Source organism: Dipodomys ordii, unplaced genomic scaffold (assembly GCF_000151885.1).
Source record: "Dipodomys ordii isolate 6190 unplaced genomic scaffold, Dord_2.0 Scaffold143, whole genome shotgun sequence".
Classification (NCBI taxonomy): domain Eukaryota; kingdom Metazoa; phylum Chordata; class Mammalia; order Rodentia; family Heteromyidae; genus Dipodomys; species Dipodomys ordii.
The window spans coordinates 3411068-3432360 of record NW_012267359.1 but is presented as its reverse complement, the minus strand read 5'-3'; the positions used below and the strand labels follow the sequence as shown (position 1 = coordinate 3432360).

The 21293-nt window shown below is 48.7% G+C and overlaps 1 protein-coding gene across 1 annotated transcript in view; it reads left to right on the top strand.

The window, feature by feature from the left end:
- Nucleotides 1-1539: 1539 nt before the first annotated feature.
- Nucleotides 1540-21293, top strand: part of Pilra (paired immunoglobin-like type 2 receptor alpha) — a 124071-nt gene continuing 104317 nt past the window's right edge. Inside the window, exons 1-4 of the mRNA XM_013031781.1 lie at nucleotides 1540-1658; nucleotides 1899-2261; nucleotides 5119-5313; nucleotides 7810-7840. Of these exons, the coding sequence (XP_012887235.1) occupies nucleotides 1604-1658; nucleotides 1899-2261; nucleotides 5119-5313; nucleotides 7810-7840 (644 nt within the window). The 5' untranslated portion in view covers nucleotides 1540-1603. The remainder of the gene's footprint in view (nucleotides 1659-1898; nucleotides 2262-5118; nucleotides 5314-7809; nucleotides 7841-21293) is intronic.

The following is a 21293-nucleotide window of genomic DNA, read 5'->3' as shown; positions in this document are numbered from 1 at the left end:
AGAACAAAGAAGTGGGGGTTTGGAGACCAGCAAGGCTGCAGGGGTCCTGGAACATCTGACCTGTGGAATCGGGGTAGAAAAAGCAAAGCACATGAAGAGGGAAAGCAGGGATGGCCTGACCAGAATGGGTGGGGCAGCACAGAAGAGGAAGCAAGGATTAAGGGGAAGTTGAGGAAAAAAGGAAGTCACCCTCTGCACACAGTGATGGCAGGGTGAGGACACTAGAGCCAGGTGCCGGTGACTCACGCCTGTAATCCCAGCTACTCAGGAGGCTGAGATATGAGGATTGCAGTTCAAAGGCAACCCTGGGCAGAAAAGTCCGTGAGACTCTTATCTCCAATAAATCACCAGAAAAGCGAAAGAGGCATTGTGTCTCAAATGGTAGAGTGCTAGCCTGGAGCTGAAGAGCTGAGGGACAGTGCCCAGGCCCAGAGTTCAAGCCCCACAACTAACCAAAAAAAAAAAGCTGACACCAGGCTCCTCCTGGGCACAGGTGGGCACAGACTCCCACAGAACCAGCCTGTGAATCACCAAACCTCCACCCTCTCCTCTCATTTGTGTCAGAGTGTGCCATGGACTAGGAAATGTGTGACTCGTTGCTGCTCTGAATCTTCTTTGCCCCCAATCCAAGCTAGGTCCTGGGGACGACCTGGGGTCCCCACTGCTGGAACTTTGGTATTCCAACGTTGGCTTCCAGAGACTGTGCCATGCAGCCAGGCCAGAGCCTCAACTCAGCAGAAGAGACTAAAGTGGATCCTGAAGTCCAGAACCAAACCCATCCTGTGACACTTACATGGGCTGGCAGGAGGGCACAAAGGTGCCAGCAGGGCAGCGTGACACCCGAAGTCACTGAGTGTCATCTCTGCACCCAAGGAAGGTGGCAGCCAGTCAGTCACCAGGGGGCCGACCAGGATGCCCACATCTTGGTTTTTCCTGGCTACTACAGGGCCATGATCCAACCTGGGGGAAAGACAAGGAAAAGCATACACCAGTGGGGCTTGGTATTCCAGTGGGTCCAGGGCTATCATCTTCATATTCCATTCTAAGACCTGAGTCTGGAAGCTGAGGTGAGCAAAAACTCTTGCCCGCCTTCCTCTCTCTGAAAGAGCCAGTGCTGGCCTGGGGCAGCCCCTTCCCCTGGGAGGAGAGCCTGGGGGACAAGAGTCAAGGACAGAGGCACCCAGAGATGGGGAGGCAGGGGAAGGGGGAAAAAGGGTGGAGAGAAGGATGAGAAGGGGAAGTGGAGACTGCACAGGCCATGGTGAAGGATCAGACAAGGCAGGTGGTCAAGACGGGACAGGTGAGGCCAAGGGCAAGGTGAGTCTCTCAGCACCAAATGGGAGGTGGAGGCTGGAGGACTGTGACCACAAAAGAGGCCCTTCTGCCCTCTAAGAAAAGGAGAAGCCACATGGTAAAGGAAGTTGTAGGTCACAAGGAAGAGGAGATGGGAAAGTAAACAACCTCCCTCAGCCCTGGGAAAAGAAGTCTGACTCAGAATCGCCATGTGACACTCACCCCACTTGTGCAAGCCCCCAGGCTCTGTCAGGGCCTCCTTTCCGGCTGTGGCACTCAGCAGGCCTCCTCTCCCCAGAGGAGACCAGCCATGAGGTGGGTCCTGGTGGCACTGCTGCTACTGCCTGCAGGAGTCCTGACAGCTGGTGAGTGGCCACAACCATCAAGCCACAGGGAGCCTGGGGGCTGGGCATGTGCAGAGGGCTGTGTGGGAGGAGGTGGCCAGGACCAACCCTTCAGCCACTTTCCTCTCCCAAGCCTGGAGAGTGTCAACCCTGCCATCTGTCCCACCAAACCCTGGGAATGCAGGTGCAGGAGCATCTGGGGTTCGTCTCTGCCTCCCCTCTGGCAGGGCCTTGCTTCACATTCCTTCCCCTTCCTCACAGACAGCATTGCCATGACCCAGCCGAAACACCTCTCTGCCATTGTGGGAGGCTCCATCGAAATCCCTTTCAGCTTCTTCCACCCCTGGGAGCTGCCCCGGGATCCCGAGGTGAAGCTGTTTTGGAGATGGGTGTGGTTCTACGGGGAGTTCATCTACAACACGACCCCACCTTTCATCCATAAGCATTTCAAGAACCGGCTGGTCCTGAACCTCACAAAGAACAGGACCTCAGGCTCCCTGTCCATTTTGAACCTTCGGAAGGAGGACGAGAACATGTACTTCTGCCGCATCCATCTGAAGACAAAGGAAATGGGTGAGCAGCGGTGGCAGTCCACCGAAGGGACCAAACTCACCATCACTGAAGGTGAGCCCCTTCCCCAGCTCCACATCCCCTCAGTCCTCACACTTCAAATCTTACTTCCTCTCCCTTATCTCTGACCTCTTCTCAGGACCCTGCCAATATCATTCTTTGATTGCCTTTCCCAATAACCATCCCCAAACAGATGCTGCTTCCCCTCCTCTTTGCCTTCCAGTGGCCCCTGAGATTCACCCCAATCCCACACCCTGGGCTTCAGCCCTGCCACAATCATCCAACTTCTAACTTTAATATTAGGCCTCCAGCCCTGTGTGTTCCCTGACTTGCAGATTCATTTGACTTTGCTAGAAGTATCCTGCCTTCATTTTGTGCTATCTGCATCCAATCTTGCTCTTCCCACAGTCCTGAACTCAGCCCAGAACATACTGCAGGTGTCTGATGGGTGGTTTCCTTGGTCTCTGGGCCCGCTGTAACCCCACACCATCACCTGTAGCTCTACCTTCAATCTCCCCTTTTCCCTCCCCAGAACACCTCTCCCACCCCTCCCTCCCCAGGTCTCCGTGTCTCTTATCCACTGTACATGGGCACTTGCACCGTGGCCTAGCATTTTACATGTATTAATTACCCTCGCTCTCTTATACCCCCACACTACAATAACAGTTGGCATGCTCATTTTGTATAGATAGAAATGCTGTGCCCAGAAGAGAGATTCATATCTTCAATAAATCAGTGAAAAACTAGAAGTGGGAGGATTGTTCAAGTGGTAGAGTGCTAGCCTTGAGCAAAAATGCAAGTTACAACCGGGTGCCAGGGGCTCATGCCTGTAATCCTAGCTGCTCAGTGGGCTGAGATCTGAGGATCAAGGTTCAAAGCCAGCCAGGTAGGAAAGTCTGTGAGACTCTTATCTCCAATTAACCACCAGAAAACTGGAAGTGGTGCTGTGGCTTAAGTGGTAGAGTGCTAGCTTTGTGCTGAAAAGCTGAGGGACAGCGCCCAGGCTGAGTTCAAGCCCCAGACCAAGAAAGAATAAAACAATGCAAGTGATAGTGAAAGGCCCTGAGTTCAAATGCCAAAAACCACACACACACACACACACACACACACACACACACACACACACACACAGAGCAAGTATTTAGCCAGGCTAGTGCCACTGACTCAAATCTTTCAGCCTTCCTACTCAAGAGGCTGAGATCTGAGGATTGAAGTTCTAAGCCAAGCTGAGCAGGAAAGTCCATGAGACTCTCCTCTCCAAATAACACCAAAAAATCCAGACTTAGAGCTGTTGCTTAGGTGATAGAGCATTAGCTTAAAGTAAAATGCAAAACAAAAACATTTAAGGTTATCACCCAGTGCCTGAGTTCAAGCTTCAGAACCAGCATAAAAGAAATAGAGAAACAAGCTGAGTGCTGGTGGCTCACGCCAATAATCCTAGCTACTTAGGAGGCTGAGATCCGAGGATCCCGGTTCAAAGCCAGCCTGAGCAGGATAGTCCGTGAGACTCTTATCTCCAATAAACCATTCAGAAAATGGGAAATGGCACTATGGCTCAAGTCTATCACTTGAGCTGAAGAACTCAGGGACAATGCCTAGGCCCCACGACCGACAAAAATAATAAAATAAAATAAAATAACAGAAACAAAACAAAACAAGAACAAGCATCTATTACTATGAATTTAAATGATTCTTTAGTCATATTCCAGGACTTTTAATAAATCAGTATTACTGTGGTTTGTATTTTTATTATGTATTATATTTATTTAAGTACATATACACTCTTTTTTTAGTGCTGGGATCAAACCCAGGGCTTTGTGCATATCTACCACTGAGCCACATTCCCAATTCTGGTTTTTATGTATATTCTTCCAGTGCTCCAAATAGAGTCCTGGCATTCAGGAAACACTGTGTGGAAACCTAACTATGCAACTTATAGGCAGAGACAGGAAGGGGAAATGGAGAAAGTGAAGGAAGGGGTGACACTGTCCAAAAGAAACTGTACTCCGAACTGCCTTATGAAATGATAGCCCCTTAATAACAACAAGAAAAGTATATTTGAAAAAATGCTTTAGTTCTCAATTGAGTTTCATCTTATTTCTAATCAACCATATGTATGCATAATTATGGAGCACAGAATAGTGTTTTGATACAGGTAATTTATCCATTTCTTTTCCCTTTTTTTTTTTTTTGTGCCGGTCCTGTGGCTTGACCTCAGGGCCTGTCCCTTCACTTTTTCACTCCAGGCTGCTGCTCTACTATTTGAGACACAAACATACTTTCAGCTTTTTCCTGGTTAACTGATTATAAGAGTCTCAGAGTTGCCTTCCCAGGAAGGCTCCAAACTATGATCCTCACATCTCAGCCTTCTGGATAGGTAGGATTACAGGCATGAGCCACCAGCACTCAGTTTTTGTTTTTTTAACAATTAAGTTCTAATAAGCACAATCAAAAGGAGTAGTTTAATGGGTACAGAGAAAGTTCTGGAATTGGAGAGTCAATAATGGCTACATAGCAACATGAGTGTACTCAGTGCCACTGAAATTCACCCAGGCAGATGACTAATGGTACATTTTATGCTACATAGATTTATGTCAAAAAATAATGTCCTATTCCTGTGATTTATTTCAAGTGGCTTGGTTGTTTGGAATCCTTTTGTGTTTGTTTGTTTGGAGGTACTGGAGTTTGAACTCAAGGCCTGGCACTTGCTAGGCAGCTGCTCTAACACTTGCATCCCTCTACCCAGCCCTGCTCATCTGGAGTCTAAGCCTCCCTCTCTTCTTCTCTGAGTGGATCTCTGAGAACTGCTCTCCTCTCCATATTCCTCTGAACAAGATGAGATCTGACCTGTCACTCACAAATTCCCACTCTTGCAGGAGAATCTGCTGACTTCTGATCTTTCTTTCCCCAGCCATCAAGACCACCACCCAGATGAAGACCACCACTGAGAGAAGCACCAGTGTAGCCTCTGAAGTTACCTCAGCTGGCTTCACAGTCTCAGAGTCTCAGCCCCTGAGTCTGGAAGTCTTTGTTGCTGTGATATTCACTGCTATGTTCAAAACTGGGATGCTAGTATTGATGGCCTTTCTCAGGTGGAGAAGGAAAGGTAAGTGGTCCAGGGCTGGCCTCTCATCATACTTCCCAAATGGGTGTGGTTTAGAACACACTTGCGTTATAAACACCTAAGATGCTTGTTAAAAATGCACTTACCTGAAGGGCACTGGCAGCTCATGCCTGTCATCCCAGCTACTTAAGAGGCTGAGATCTCAGGATCGAAGTTCCAGCCAACCCAGGCAGGAAAGTCAATGAGACACTTATCTTTAATTAAGTACCCCAAAACCTGGAAGTGGTGCTGTTGTTCAACTGGTAGGGCACTAGTCTTGAGCAAATAAAGCACAAGGACAGCACCTATGCCCTGAGTTCAAGACCTACAACTGGCACCAAAAAGAGAAAAAAAAGCAGGTACCTGCTGGGTGTTCCCTCAAACCCCAAAACATCAGGCTATTAAGCCTGTGCTTGGAGATATTGCTTTGGTTGTTTGGTTTGGTTTGAGACAAAGTCTCATAATGTAGACCAGGCTGGCCTTCAAGCCTCAGGCCAGGATAACAGTAGGTACCACAAACCCTAGATGGCAATCTATGTTTTTTAAAGAACATCTCCTCACGTGGGTCTGTGCAAACCAGCAATAGCAGATGATGGCATCCTTTGTCAGGTCTTCTCTCATGACTCTCATGGATTTTCACCTTTTGCTTGCTGGAGAAGAGACAGCCTGCCCTGGGAAAGGTAAGAACAGAGTAGAAGGGTCAGGAAGTTGTCTCAGTTCAGCAAGGACTGAAATAGCACACACACTAAAGGGCCTGGCTTGAATCTGGTAAATCAAAACCCAAGAACAGCGCCTGCTTTTCATGACCTTTGCGCTCAGAAGTGTTGGTGCTCATCGTTTTTTGGGAGAGCTATGGTAGTGCTAAATAATGTCAGTGGAAAGAAAGGGAGTCAGAGAAGACTGCCTAGCAGAAGACAAAACCTCTGAAAGAATAAAAAGAACAAGTCAGGTAAGAACTGGGGGGTAAGGACAAAGAAACTTCCTGGACTTCAAAGAAAAGAAAACATTCCCAGAATTCAGTTCGTTCCTAGCTGGTAGAGGAGATGGGAGATGAGAGAAGAGGGTCTTGTAAATCAAAGCCAACAACATCAGATGCCAGAGGCACAGTGAGCAGTCACATGACCATCTCAGCTTCCTGCAATGAGGACATCAGTGTGTGAGGGCAGCCAGGATGCAGCAGCGCAAAGGATGGAGGGAAATGGCTAGGACCAGGAAGTGTCCTTAGATGGTTTATAACAACACAAACAAATGGAAAGATTTCATATTCTTGGATTAGAAGAATAAGACAAGATGTATGTACCATTCAAAGCAACTTACAGATTTAATGCAACCCCAATCAAAGTTTGAAATGGAATTTGGACATGGGCACTTGTCTCTGAGCTTTTTGCTCAATGGCTTTTCCTTTCAAAAATGAATAATTCGGAGCTGGGAAGGTGCCTCAGTAGTAGAGAGCTCACCTTGCATGCCTGAGGCTCTGGGTTCGATTCCTCAGCATCACATAAGCAAAAAGAAAAAAGCCAGAAGTGGCGCTGTGGCTCCAGTGGTAGAGCGCTAGCCTTGAGCTGAAGAGCTGAGGGACAGTGCCCAGGCCCAGAATTCAGGCCCCACGACCGGACCCCCGCCCCAAAATGAATAATTCATCTTCTCAAATTCATAGCCAAAAGTGAAAGACTTGTACTGCCTGATTTCATAAAATGTTCTCAAAGCTACACTGAGTAAAACAGCACAGTACTTGCACAAAGACACACAAGTCTGAACAGGATTCCAACCAGGAACTCAATCTGTGGGACCAGAAACAGCTGGTACTCAGAAAGAAAGGCAAAGAAGATGTTTGGTGAGGGCATGGAAACAAAAGGGTTGAGTGCAGAGGAAGGTAAAGGAGGAAAGTGTGGTAGGGGTAAGAAGGGAGGTAAAGAAGGGGAGAAATTAACAGAGAGCAAGAGAGAGGGCTGGGCCTGGGTTGGTAGCTCATGACTCTAATCCTAGCTACTCAGGAGGCTCAGATCTGAGGATCCCAATTGAAAGCCAGGCTGGGCAGGAAAGTCCCTAAGACTTATCTCCAGTTATCCATCAGAAAATGGAAGTGGAGCTATGGCTCAAAGTGGTAGAGCAGTAGCCTTGAGCAAACAGCTCAAGGACAGCATCTAGACCCTGAGTTCAAGCCCCATGACAAACGAGAGAAAGAGAGAGAGACAGAGACAGAGACAGAGAGACAGAAAGATAGACAGAGACAGCCACAGAGACAAGGAAACAGAGACAGAGAGAGGAAGAGAGAGGTGGAAACTGGGATGGATGGCCCCAGAAGGGCTTGTCTTAGGACTTGCAGTGGAGGACAAGAGGACAAGTATGGTTGGTCTCAGCTTACTGTCCTTACTGGTTGGGGCAGAGAAGCTCCATGACTCTGTTTCCGTCAAGGTTAGTCTCAGCATGGGACACAGTCAAGAAGGTGACAGAGAATCACAAGGAAATCATACTGACACCATGTTGCTTCTTCTACAGGCCAGACAACTACAGCCCGAGCCCCAGCAGGGTGAGAATTTGTCCTCCCAAGGAGGTGGAGCAAGTGAGACAGCGGTGCTAGTTTGGGAGGTTTCTTTACACGTTTCCCAATAAAAACAACCAGGAAAATATCACCATGAAATCTATTGCTTTACACAATTAACACGAGCTAATAAATAAGACAGCTATTTTACCTGAGCACCTATGGCTCATGGCCTGTAATCCTAACTATTCAAGGAGGCTGAGTCTGAGGACCTTGGTTTAGAGAGCCCTTACACAATTTTTGGAAAGTCCCTGACACACTTTTTGCCAATTAACCACCAAAAAGCTGGGGGTGGACCCTAGCCTCAAGCTGAAAAAGCTCAGGGACATTGCCGGGGCCCTAAATTGAAGACGGCGTGGGGGGGGGGCGGCGGAGGGGGGAATGCTTGTATAGCCAAGCACCAGTGGCTCACACCTGTAATCCTAGCTACTCAGGAGGATGAGATCTGAAGATCACGATTCAAACTATCCTGGGCAGCAAAGTCCATGAGACTCTTACCTCCAACTAACTAGAAAACCGAAAGTGGAGCTGTGGCTCAAAGTGGTAGAGCACCAGCCTTGAGTAAAAGAGCTCAAAGATGCTGGGTGCTGGTGTCTCACACCTGTAATCCTAGCTACTCAGGAGGATGAGATCTGAGGATCTCAATTCAAAGCTAGCCGGAGCAGGAAAGTCCATGAGACTATTATCTCCAATTAACCACTAGAAAACTGGAAGTGGTGCTATAGCTCAAGAGGTAGAGCACTGGCTTTGAGCTGAAGAACTCAGGAGCAGCACCCAGGCCCAGATTTCAAGCTGCATGGCTGACAAAATAAAAAGGTGTGTGTGTGTGTGTGTGTGTGTGTGTGTGTGTGTGTGTCTGTGTGTGTGTGTACATACATATGGACAAATTGATCACGATAAATTGTATTCACAAACTGACATATTGACTTGAAATCCTTTTGTTTGACTACTAAAAGATAATGTAAAAATATAAAATAAAGAAAGCATTTAAAAAAAATAGGAGCATATTAGCAGTCATTTTTCCAAATGAAGCCCATAAAAATTACCAAAGGATTTTGAAAAATATTTTTTTCACTTTGTTCTGTTTGCAGCATGCAGATATCTCCCACTGCACTTTTGTGGGGAAAACCTTTGTTAGATATTCAATGATGTAATATAAAGATAGTGAAAAAATAACATTACAGTTGCCGATTATTGAAAAGTATTTTACATTTGCTTTGGACATTTTTACATACAATTGTTCCTTGGTGAGGTTTATGGGTCTTTTTAGGAAGATGGATAAGAACCTGTATACTTATAGCAAATTATAACTTTATGAAATTACATTTACTGTTAGTCAATTAGCTAGAAGAAAGAAACACACAAGGGCCTTTCTCAGAGGCTCATGACTCAGGCAGTCTGCTTCAGCCTTGTACCCTACTGCTCCAGTCTCCTCACCCTGCACATCCCATTCCCTAACAATGAGGCCAGCACAGAGTTTCAGACACTCTTCTTTACCAGAGACTCATTCTCTCTAGTTCCTCTTTCCTGCTGTCCTCCTGGTCTCTGAGCTTCTATTTATCTGTTTTTCCCTCAGCCTTAATCATCATCTTTGGTGCACCTTATTGTCTTGACTTGTCATTTTTTGGTGTGGACTCTTCATATTTTTGGTCGGTCATGGGGATTGAACTCTAGATCTGGACGCTGTCCCTTAGCTCTTCAGCTCAAGGCAAGTGCTCTACCTCTTGAGCCACAGTGCCACTTCCGGTTTTCTACTGGTTAATTGGAGATAAGAGTCTCACAGACTTGCTGCCCAGGCTGGCTTTGGACAGCGATCCCTCAGATCTCAGCCTCCTGAGTAGCTAGGATTACAGGTGTGAGCCACCAGTGCCTGGCTATGTATGGACTCTTTAGAGAGGAGGTGTGCCTGGGTTTTGAACTCAGGGACTTGAGCATGATAGGCAGATGCTCTACCACTTGAGCCACATCTCCAGCCCAATGATTCTCTCCTCTGCTTTTCTTTTGCCTGTCCCATCCATCCTTTCCTCGGGTGAACATGCCGTAGCCCATCTATGCATCCTCTGCTTTAGCTCCTCCATTTCTCTTTCCTTTTCACACTCCCATCTGTCCTTCCTTTCATCCTGCCCTTTCTTATTACCATTCTTTGCCAGGCTCTATAATCCCAGCCATTCAAGAGGCTGAAATCTGAGCGTCTGGGCTCAAAGACAGCCCAGGCAGATGAATTGAAAAGACTTTTTTTTTGAACTCAGGGCCTAGGTGCTATCTCTGAACATTTTTTATTTTTTGCCAGACCTGGGGTTTGAACTCGGGCCTGAGCACTGTCCCTTAGCTTCTTTGCTCAAGGCTAGCACTCTACCACTTGAGCCACAGAGTCACTTCTGGGTTTTTACGTTTATGTGGTAGTGAGGAATTGAACCCAGGGCCTCATGCATGCTAAGCAAGCACTCTGCCACTAAGCCACATTCTCATCCCTGTCCTTGAACTCTTTTGCTGAAGACTAGTGCTCTACCACTTGAGCCACATCACCACTTCTGGTTTTCTGGTGGTTCATTGGAGATAAGAGTCTCACAGGTATTGCTGCCTGTGCTAGCTTTGAACCACAATCCTCATATCTCAGCCTATTACAGGTGTGAGCCAGCAGCACCCAGATCAAAGAGACTCTTCTCTACAATTAACTAGCCAAAAGCCAAAATCTGTAAGTGCTGGTAGGCTCACATAGTAAAGTGTCAATTAGAAGAGGAAGTACATATTTAGTTCCAGCTACTTGGAAATCTGAAAAATGCAAGCAAGGACACAGGTCCTGAGCTCAATCCCCAATACTGGTACATACACAGACACACAGACACACACACACACACACACACACACACACACAATGTCACATGTTTCTTACTCAAAGTCTCCCTCCATCCTTCCTCTCTCTGCCCTTGTGCCTTCTTTTGGCTAGCAGCCCTTATTGTGGAGCTACTTTCAGGGATCCAGCCTGCCCACCTGATTAGAGACCCTAAAACTAAGTAACGTGTGAGAGTATGTGTGTTTTCTTCCACGTTTGGCAGGGCAATGCATTCAGACACAGACAGGGTTGGCATTTTACATTTCTCCAGTGTCCCCACACACGGCCACAAAGCAGTTTCCAGTAGTGCTGAGGGCCAAGTTCATGGCCATGCTGCCAAGGGCTTCTCCCTCATTCACCTTTCAGGCAGCCTCGTTCTGAACACCATTGGGTTCGCAATGAGTGTGTCAGGGCAGGTGGCAGACCCCCCCCTCAAATGGAATCAGCCCCTCTCATATGACTGAACTCACTCATGACTAGCCTCTGATATCCTTCCCATCCTCCTGTGCCCCTGCAGAGAAGTCTCCCAAGACACTGAAGAGAAATATGAAAATATTGGCTATAAAAGTAAGTCTTATACCATCCCTTCCCCATTTCTATCCCTGGCCCTTCATTCTTCTGCACACACCCCTCTCTACATATGCACACTGCCCCTCCCTTTCAGTCCTTTCCCCTCTCCTATTCTTTACCTCATCTGACCCATGTGACTCTGGCCTTCACCTGGCAGCTGCTCCCCCTCTGGCATCCCTTGCCATCCATGCTGTCTTGTTACACCTCAACTCAATACTCCCTCATGTTCTTTGGAGCCCCAAGGTAAGCAGCTCTGAGGCCTTTAGGAAGAAGGAATGGGGAAGAGGATGACAGTGAACAATAGGGAATCACCCTAGCTCTCTCACCAAAAAGAGACTTGGGGTGCTAATACACACTTCTCCCCAAGAGATCAACAACAACGAAGATATGGACAAGCATAGAATCACAGGCACTGAGAGAACGCATACCTTGTACACAGAAGGATGGAAAACCGCAGACCCTACTCCATCCCCCTGTCCCTTGCTGGCAGCAGGGCTGAGCTGTGAACGTGGCCCAGTGGCTGCCTGGGACTCCAATGGGACTGCAGCATCCAGATGCAGAAAACCTCCACAATGCTGGACCCCGACAGCACAGGAAGGGACAGACACCAGCAGTGAGCCACGGCAACACCCAGACCTGGAGACTTTCTAGGGCACCACTGGTCAGCCTGTAATAACCAGAGGGGCCAAAGACCACCCCATGCTGATATCACCGCTCAAGGGCTGGGCTGCTGGAGGAGGTGTGGAGTTGAGAGGCTGACCTCACTGCCCCACTGGGCCCACTGTCAAGAGCTATCAAGGAGGGGTTGGACAGAGGGCAGCTTGGGGGAGGGGCAGTTGAGACCTTTAGAGCCATTGGAGTGGGGGAGGGGCGCAGCCTATATACAGGCTTCATGTTGTGGGGGTGGGGGGAGGGTGAAGAGAGAGACCATGGGGAGAAAGACAGCAAGAGGTAACTACTGGAGCAGGGCAGGCCTAGTCCTGTGAAGAGGCCTTTACCAGAGCAGAGCAGAGAGGAAAAGCCTTCCCCTTTGGAGCTTTGGACATTTGGAGGTCTGAGGTTTGCAGACCAACTAATAAAGGTCTGGGCTGAACTTGGGAGCTCTGGAGCTTTGGAGTTCTGGGGTTGGAGGTTTGCACACCGAGGTTTGCAGAACAACTAATAAAGGTTGGGGCTGCCCTTGGAGGCTTGGAGGTTTGGTAGTCAAGGCTGCTCTTGGTTCTGGATATCTAGGCCCCTTTTCTGGTGTAAATAGTTAAATAAAATTCTTTTGTTACCTTTAACCGTACTTTGATGGATTGCCACACTGGCACAACTATTTCCAGGATCAGTGAATACCCTCCTAGAGACCTGACCTGTAGGGCACATGGGCAGCAAAGATTGCACTGAGAGGGAGTTGAATGGGCAGAGCCCAAGCTGTTTATGTTAAAATCTGATTGGATACCACAACCAGCCAAAGTGACGTCAGTGCGTGAACAGCTCACTGACAGCAGGGAAAGTATAGAAAGCTTAGGCGCATGATAGGGTGACCTCTACAGTGATTGGTTGGTTCCTTTTCCTCCCCTTCCATGCCACGCGTTATTTTGCTTTAGAAAGTGCTTGCTGTGTGGTAATAAACGAGTTCCTGCTTGACTGGACTCCCCCGTGTGTCTGATTGTCTCCCGGGCTAAGGGAGGCTGGGGGGCTAAGGGAGGCTGGGGAACGGGTGAGCTGCCCACTTACCTTTCCTTAGATCCCAACCGTCTTCCTAGGGACTGAAGGCCGTACATCTGGCACCCAACATGGGGCACAAAAGGAAATTCTATCAGCCGAGGCTAAGAGGTCTCTCAGGATAAGTGAAACCCTTAGTATGGGTAATGCTATTTCACAGAAGAAGGAGAAGGACTTGGGAAGGAGAAGGAAAAGGAATGGGTCAAATTCGACTGAGAACGCACTGAAGCATACACAGTGGAAGTCAAAACGAGGGTGAAGGTTACCCCTTCTGACTCAGGTGCCCCTGATGGTCTTAGATCCCCACTCTATTCCACCGATTAGGTGGGGGGAGGTACCATGCCTTACGTGACCCTACAGAGGGACCTGCGAGACCCAGACCCCTACCGACCTTCCATGGAGGGGCCGAGGGCTGGGGAAGTAACCTGTGCGAAGGCCTACCCTGTAAAGGAAGGGCCACCTGGGAGCCTGGACCCTGGGCCACAGGATTCACTTCCCCAAGCGTATCCGGTCAATCTGGCACCAGGAGCCAACAGGCCCTTGGAATGGTATCCATGGGAAGCTAAGGATCTTAAAGAGCTCCGCAAGCCGGTGGCAGAGGATGGCCCAAACTCTCCTTGGGCCCAGACCCTAGTACAGGACATTGCTTATTACCCATGTGTCCCTGAGGACTGGCTGGATGTGGCCAAAGCCGTCCTCACCAGTTCTCAGTTTATTAAATGGTGTGCTTTCTTTAAGGAGGAATGCAGAATGCGGGTGGAGAATAACCGGCAGGCTCAACCCGAGATACCTATTACTTATGCCATGTTAACAGGGACGGGGGGGAAGGGTACTCCACTGGCGTCCAGCAGGCCGCAATACCTGGCCGGTACCGTGACCAGGTGAGGCAGGCAGGACTTGCCACGTGGTACAAACTGGATGAAGGGCCCACTGAGTCCCCCATAGCAGGAGTGAGACAAAAACCAGGTGAGCCTCTACCTGATTTTATACTGCCAGCAGGGGACCTCCAGGATCAATTTGTAAAGCTACTGGTTTGGGAAGGGATGAATGCAGACCACTGCCCGGCCTGCGAAGGATTGAGAGAGAGTTCCCTGAGCAGATGGGTGGTGGCCTCGCAGGATGTGGGAATGCAACAGCACCAGTCCCAATCACTAGCTTTAGCGTTACAGGCTCAGACATCTGCAATGACTGAGGCTATTACCCAGGCGCTGGCAGCCCAGGGCCAAGGAACCCCAAGACCATCGGGGAGAGGGGCTTGTTTTAAATTCAGGCAGGATGGGGCACTTTAAGAGGGACTGTTGGGCTGGGAAGGTGGCTCAGTGGTGGAGCGCTTGCCTTGCATGCATGAGACCCTGGGTTCGATTCCTTAGTACCACATAAACAAAAAAGAAAAAAGCCAGAAGTGGCACTGTGGCTCAAGTGGTAGAGCGCTAGCCTTGAGCTGAAGAGCTGGGAGACATTACCCAGGCCCAGAGTTCAGGCCCCACAACCAGACCCCCCCCAAAAAGAAAGAAAAGAAAAGAAAAGAGGGACTGTTCACAACATTCCCCCTGCCAACTGGCCCGGGGGGGGGGGTCCAAACCGCCCCCTATACCCTGCCCCAGGTGCAAGAAGGGATGCCACTGGAAAAAGGATTGTCGATCCAAAGTTGATTTAGATGGGAAGCCTTTACACTAGGGGAGGGGCGTCCTCCAGCCCCCTTAACTCAAGGAGGAACCCCCTTTGCTGGGAGGTCCAGGCATCCTCATGGCAGGACGACCCAGACCCATTGGACCGTCCCCCTGGTGGAAGGACTCCCCCTTAAAATGAGTATTTTCATAGGTGGGAAGTGGTTTCACTGCCTAATTGACACGGGGGCAGATCAAACCATACTCAGGGAGGAGGAAGTGCCCTCGGACCGGAAGCTTGCACCTGGGCCCCCGACATTGGATGTAGGGGGCAACTCCCAGTCCAAAGAGACAGTCACCCTTATGAAATGGACTAGCTCAGATGGAGAACAGGGAAAGATATGCCCTCTAGTGGCAAAAAGCCTCACTGCCAACTTACTAGGGCAAGACATGCTGAGACAAATGGATGCTGTGGTCACTACAGACCATCAAGCATTCTATGACAATATTCTGGATGGAGAAGAAGCACAAAGGCTTAAACAGGATCTAGACAGAGTTAATGAAAAGGATTTTTTAACTTTCATAATTACAGAGAGGAACATAAGGGACCCACTAGGATGCACCCCCAATCCTAAAGGCCACTGCCCCCCCCAGTACCTCCCATTGGGTGGAAGTCAGGAAGCCCTATTTGGGTGGAGCAGTGGCCATTGACCGAACCTAAATTTGTAGCCCTCTACCTTTTGGTGGAGGAACAGATAAACCTTGGGCACATATGCCCTTCTATGAGTCCTTGAAACACACCTGTATTTATTATCCAAAAAGCATCTGGGGGCTGCCGCATGCTCCAAGATCTATGTAAGGTAAATGAAAGGATGGAGCTAGTAGGAACACCCCTAAAAGGCATGCCCTGGACTCCTGCTATACCTTCAGAATATACTTTGTTTGTGATTGATATTAAAGGTTGTTTTTTTTCTATCCTCCTGCATCTGGATGACTGCAAGAAGTTTGCCTTCTCCATCCCTTCTCTTAATTTTTCCCAGCCTGATCAGAGGTTTGAATGGACGGTGCTGGCACAGGGAATGGCCAATAGCTCGGCCTTTTGCCAACAGTACTTGGCCACACTTTTAGGGCCTGTGCTGGGTTCAGATACCTCCCTTGCCTATGCCTACATGGATGATATAATTCTGGAGAACCAAGACCCAAGCCACCTGGAGGGCCTTCTGGCCCAGGTTCTCACCATATTAAAAAAAAGGGGGGTTTTACCATAGCCCTTTATAAAATTCAAAAGGTAGCTCCTTTTAAGGTGCTCAGATCCCACCTTACCTTGACTCAGGCCAGCTCCCTTAAGCCTTTGCTGGATATTCCAGCCTCTCTGACCCTAACCCAACTTCAGAGTCTTTTAGGGGAAATCAATTGGCTGTTGCCATGGGTTCCTGTCCCTAAAGATAGTCTTGTGCCTTTATTTGCCCTACTAAAAGCGAGACCAGAGCTGGTAATTGTAATAACCTGTGGGGCCCTGATAGATAATCAACCAGACCCAATAGTCAGCATGGCCCCATGGCCAGCCTACTGGAGGGGGCGGGGCATCAAGAGGTGAGCCTCACCTTAGGGGAAGAACCATTAGGAAAAAGACAGTTAGTGCAGAGGGAGGAGAGGAGTAGGAGTGTAGGGAAAGACTGCAGGAGGGGAAAGCCATTTGGGGCCTCCCTCTAGAGAGGCCTGTGGAGAGGCACCAACCAGAGCAGAGCAGGGCAGGCCTGTGGAGGGTGGAGAGGCCTGCAGTGGAGGAGGAAGGGAAGAAAGGGAAAAGCCTTCCCCTTTGGAGCTTTGGAGGTCAGAGGTTTGGAGGTTTGCAGACTGACTAATAGGTGGTTTGCAGACCAACTAATAAAGGTCAGAGCTGCCTATTGGATGCTTGGAGGTTTGGTGGTTGAGGCTGTCCTTGGTTCTGGGTATCTAGACCAGGACAAGGTAGTCTCAAGTCCCCTTTCTTGTGTAAATAGGATAAATAAACTACTTTTGTTCACCTCTCACTGCCTCGATGGATTGTCTTACTCTCCAGAGGTCATACTGTGATGACCCACTGAACTTGGCCCAAGCTCCTCCCTTCTACCCAAGAAGAGGCACCAGAAGACAGAGTCCAGAGCCCTTCCTCACCCCCACCTCATCTGTTAGTAGATTCATACTGAGAGGGCGCTATGATCCTGCATTTGCCACAGCCCTGGTAGCAGCAGGGAGACTGGGCCTGTTTGAAACAACGCAGACAAAAGCCTGAGCAGCTGTGGATCCCACCCCTTCTGAAGCCTCACACCCATCCTGGAGAGCTGAGGTTGGTCTCCCCAGCCCTCCGCAGCAGACAGGCCTAAGTGCCCAGCTGCTGGTGTGAGGCAAGTTCAAGCTGTCCTAGAACTCCTTTGAAGTGTATACTTAAACATTTCAGAGATGGATTTGATGATGGGGAAGAATATGGCACTTGCCTTTCCTCAGGAAAACTCTGAACCATCTGTGAACTTGAATTTCCCACATTTCATGAGGGGTGGCCCAGCGAGGGAACCCGGTACATCCAGCTGGCTCACAATGTCTGGCAAGTAGTTACTGGAAATCCTGGCCACCCTGACCAGTTTCCAGACACTGACTATTGGCTGGTGATGTTACAAAAACCTCCACCTTATTTGAAAGCTTTTGTCTTTTCCTTAGACACCCACATTTTTTTTTTAGTTCATTCAGCAGGGAAAGAGAAACCGAAAGCCCCACCAGTCCTCTAGGCTCCGCTGGAGGAGGCTGAACTTCCCCCAGCCTAGGTACAGCTTGGACTGTATAGGCAGCCAGAGGGCCAGTAGGAAAGGATCAGGATTCATCCAACTCAGGGCCCCTGGCCTCCTCCCATACAGAGTGGCTCTGCGTATGGGGAAGCTCGACAGACACTTGAAAGCAGCCCCACTTCTACCCTCCCATGATGGGAAGCCTCTCCCATGGGAGCCAACTGTCAGGCCTCTGATACCCAAGGCACCCACCCTTTTATGGTATATGCCTTATTCTCTACCAGTGATCTTTATAATTGGAAAAACCAGAATCTCCCATTTTCTGAGAAACCTCAGGCACTTGTGAGGCTCTTTGAGACTATCTTTTACAACCATCAACACACCTGGGAACACTGCCAGCAGCTCCTAGCCATACTTTTCATGGCTGAGGAGTAAGACTGAATCAGGCTAGAAGGCAGGACATTTGCTTTGGGACTGGGGCAGGCAAGCTTCCCGACAGGGACGCTTGTGAAAGGCAGGTTTTCCCTCTGGAGAAACCTGACTGGGACCTCAATAATGATCAAAATAAAGAGAGACTGGATAACTTTTGACAGATTCTGTTAGAATCTTCCAGGAGACCCACACACCTCTTGAAGGTAAGTGAGGTAATTCAGGAACCTCAAGAATCGCCTTCTGGGTTTTTGAAGTGCCCTTGGGAGGCTTACAGGGTCTACACCCCAATAGACCTGTATGTTCCCGAGAACCAGTGAGCCATAAATATTGCCTTTGTCACACAGTTGGTCCCAGAAATTCTAAGAAAATTGCAGAAACAAGAAGATTTTGAAGGTATGAATAGGTCTCAGTGGCTGGAGATCTCTCAGAAAGTGTACAATCACCATGATTCCAAAGAGGATAAAGCAGTGTAAGAAGTTGATTAAGGTGGTAGTGGAAATATTGAGAGAGACAGATGAAGGGAGACTTAAAGGTAGGGATAGAACACCCAAAGGAAAAGACAGGAAGCAACTGGGACAAAACAGTTAGACAGGGATCCGTGTACCTACTGTAAGGAAAAGGGCCACCTGGAAGAACAAGTGCCCGAACAGGAGAAGGCAAGAAGAGCAAGAAGGACACCCAGTCTTCCAATGAGGAGGCCTGATGGGCCTGGGACTCCATTTATTGAGCCCCCAGAAGTCCATGGTGTCAGCCAAATTCAGGGATAAATTAATAGAATACAGGAGTCACCCATTCCATTAAAAAATAAAACCCTTGGGAGCCACCACAGCCCAACAAAATCCAAGACCGCAGGCAAGACTGCCTCATACTTACGGACGGCTGCCTGGACTGTCAACCTGGGATGAGGTACTGTGAAACACTCCTTCCTTGTTATAGCTGACTGTCCATATCCTTGGAAGGGCAGAGACCTCCTTTGAAAACGGGGGGCTACCATTTCCTTGGGGAATCAGAGACTCAGTTGACCCTAGATGGAGGCCAGGCCCCAACCAAACTTTTGGTGACCTGCCCACTATCGGAGGAATATTCCCTGCAGCTGAAATCAGTTCCTGGTAATATTCCCCACCCCTTGGAGTATCTGTTTTTGCTGAGGCAGAGGTTCCCCCAAGACTGGGCAGAGAAGAATGCACCTGGCCAAGAAGCCCACTGACCTCAAATCATTTTCCAGTTACTGAGCTCAGCAGCTCCTATCAGAGTGAGGCAAAGCATGGAATTATAGTCCACAACCAATTGAGAGAAACAGGAATACCTTTCCCATGTCAATCACCTTGGAACACCTCATTACTGCCAGCCCTGGAGCCTAGGACCCAAGACTACAAGCAGGTACAGGAACTCAGAGAAGTTAATAGGCAGGTGGAGACTATATATCCTACAGTCCCAAACCCCTGTACTCTCCTGAGTCTCCTTCCACCAGAAAAGCAGCTCTATTCTGTCCTGATCTAACACATGCCTTCTCCCAGCCCTTGGGGCCTGTAAGTCAACCCATCTTTGCCTTCGAATGGACTGACCCTGCAGGGGGATACATAGGCAAGTTGACTTGGACTAGACTACCTCAGGGATTTAAGAACTCTCCAACCCTGTTTGACAAGGGCTTGAATACAATTTATTGGAATTCTGCCAAAATTACCCAAACAGCATCCTATTCCAATATGTAGATGACCTTTTAGTCATGACCTCTGTTGCCTTAGTTGCCAAGAAGAAATGTAGAGTAGCAAGTGAAGGACTGTTGGAGACCCGTAAGACCCTGGGGTATAGAATCTCAGTGAAGAAGGGCCAGCTCTGTATGCCCCCATGTCACCTCCTTGGGGTATAACCTTGAGGGAGGGAAACACACCCTCTCCCAGAGTTGCATCTCAGTGATTTTGCAGATTCCTACTCTAGAGAATTTATGGGAACAGTTGACTACTGCTGCTTGTGGATTTTAGGGTTCACTGGAATTGCCAAACCCCTGTATGCTAGTCTGGAGTGGACTAAGACTAAACAGAAGGATGTTGAGTCTTTAAAGAAAGCCCTGTGTCTACACCAGCCTTGGCCCTCCTGGACGTCACAAAACCCTTTCAGTTATTCATGGACAAGGGTACAAGGATAGCAAAAGAGTTCTTACCCAAGCCCTGGGACCCTGAAAGTGGCATGTGGCCTACTTATCCAAAAGGCTGGATCCTATGTCCACTGGCTGGCCAGCCAGTATTCAAGCAGTGGTGGTGACTGCCATGCTTGTGAAAGAGACTGACAAGCTAACTCTCGATCAGGAACTTTTGCTAACTACTCCCCACTGGCTTGAGACCCTCCTGAGGAGCACGCCAGAAAGATGGATGTCCAATGTCTAGGTAACCCACTACCAGGCACTTGTACAGAACCACAGCCTCAACCCAGCAAGCCTGTTGCCCGATGATGACCCAGAATGACCCCTGAATGACTGTATAGAGGTAAACCAACCTGATCCAGGCCACCAGACCAGACCTGACTGATGTTCCACTCCCAGAGGCAGATTGAGGTATTGCACACAGACAAGAAGTTTTGTGAAAGACAGTATAAGGGATGCAGGGACAGCAGTAGTCACAAAAGACTAAACAATCTGGGCCCAGTCCCTCAATTGAGGGACATAGGCACAAAAGGCTGAATTTAATACCTTGGTACAGGCATCGAGATGGGGAGGAGACAAGGCCATAACAGTGTACACAGACAGTCAGTATGCATTTGCTACTGCTCATGCTCATGGATCTCTGTATCAGAAGAGGGCGGTCCACACCTAAACCAGGATGGAGATAAAGAACGAAGAAGAGATCTTCACTTTACTGAAAACCATTTGGCTACCCAAGAAATTGGCCATTGTTCACTGTAAGGAACACCCGAGAATCCGTTGAAGCACAGGAAACAGAATGGCAGATGTGGCAGCCCTAGAACCAGTATGGTCCCTCCAGGTTCTGGTAATGATCCAAAGCCAGATCTGCCTCTTAGACCCTCCTACACATCATAGGAAAAAGAATGGGCAAAGTAGTTGGACTTCAAGCAAGAAGAAACAGGTTGGCTTGTGGTGCCAGATGGGAGACCTGTCATCCTAGCAACCCTGGGAAAGCAGTTGGTGATTCAACTGCACCGGACAACACATCAAGGAGACTCAAAACTTGCTGAATTCCTCGGGCCAAGGTACTACACCCCTAGATTGGACTACATTGTGAAAGTTGTCACAACTAGATGCACTACCTGTGCTAAGGTAAACCCTAAGGGCAGGAAGAAGGGCCCCAGAAGGAATATGGATCTGAGGCACTTTGCCCGGAGAGCACTGGGAACTGGACTATACTGAAATCAAATAAACTGTTTTTAGATACTGATACCTCCTTGTTTTCATGGGCACATTTTAAGGCAGGGCAGAAGCTTTTCCCACCCAGATTGAAACAGCCTCACTAGTCACCAAAAAGCTACTTCAGGAATTAGTTCCTAGGTTTGGCCTATCATTTACTCTGGGGTCC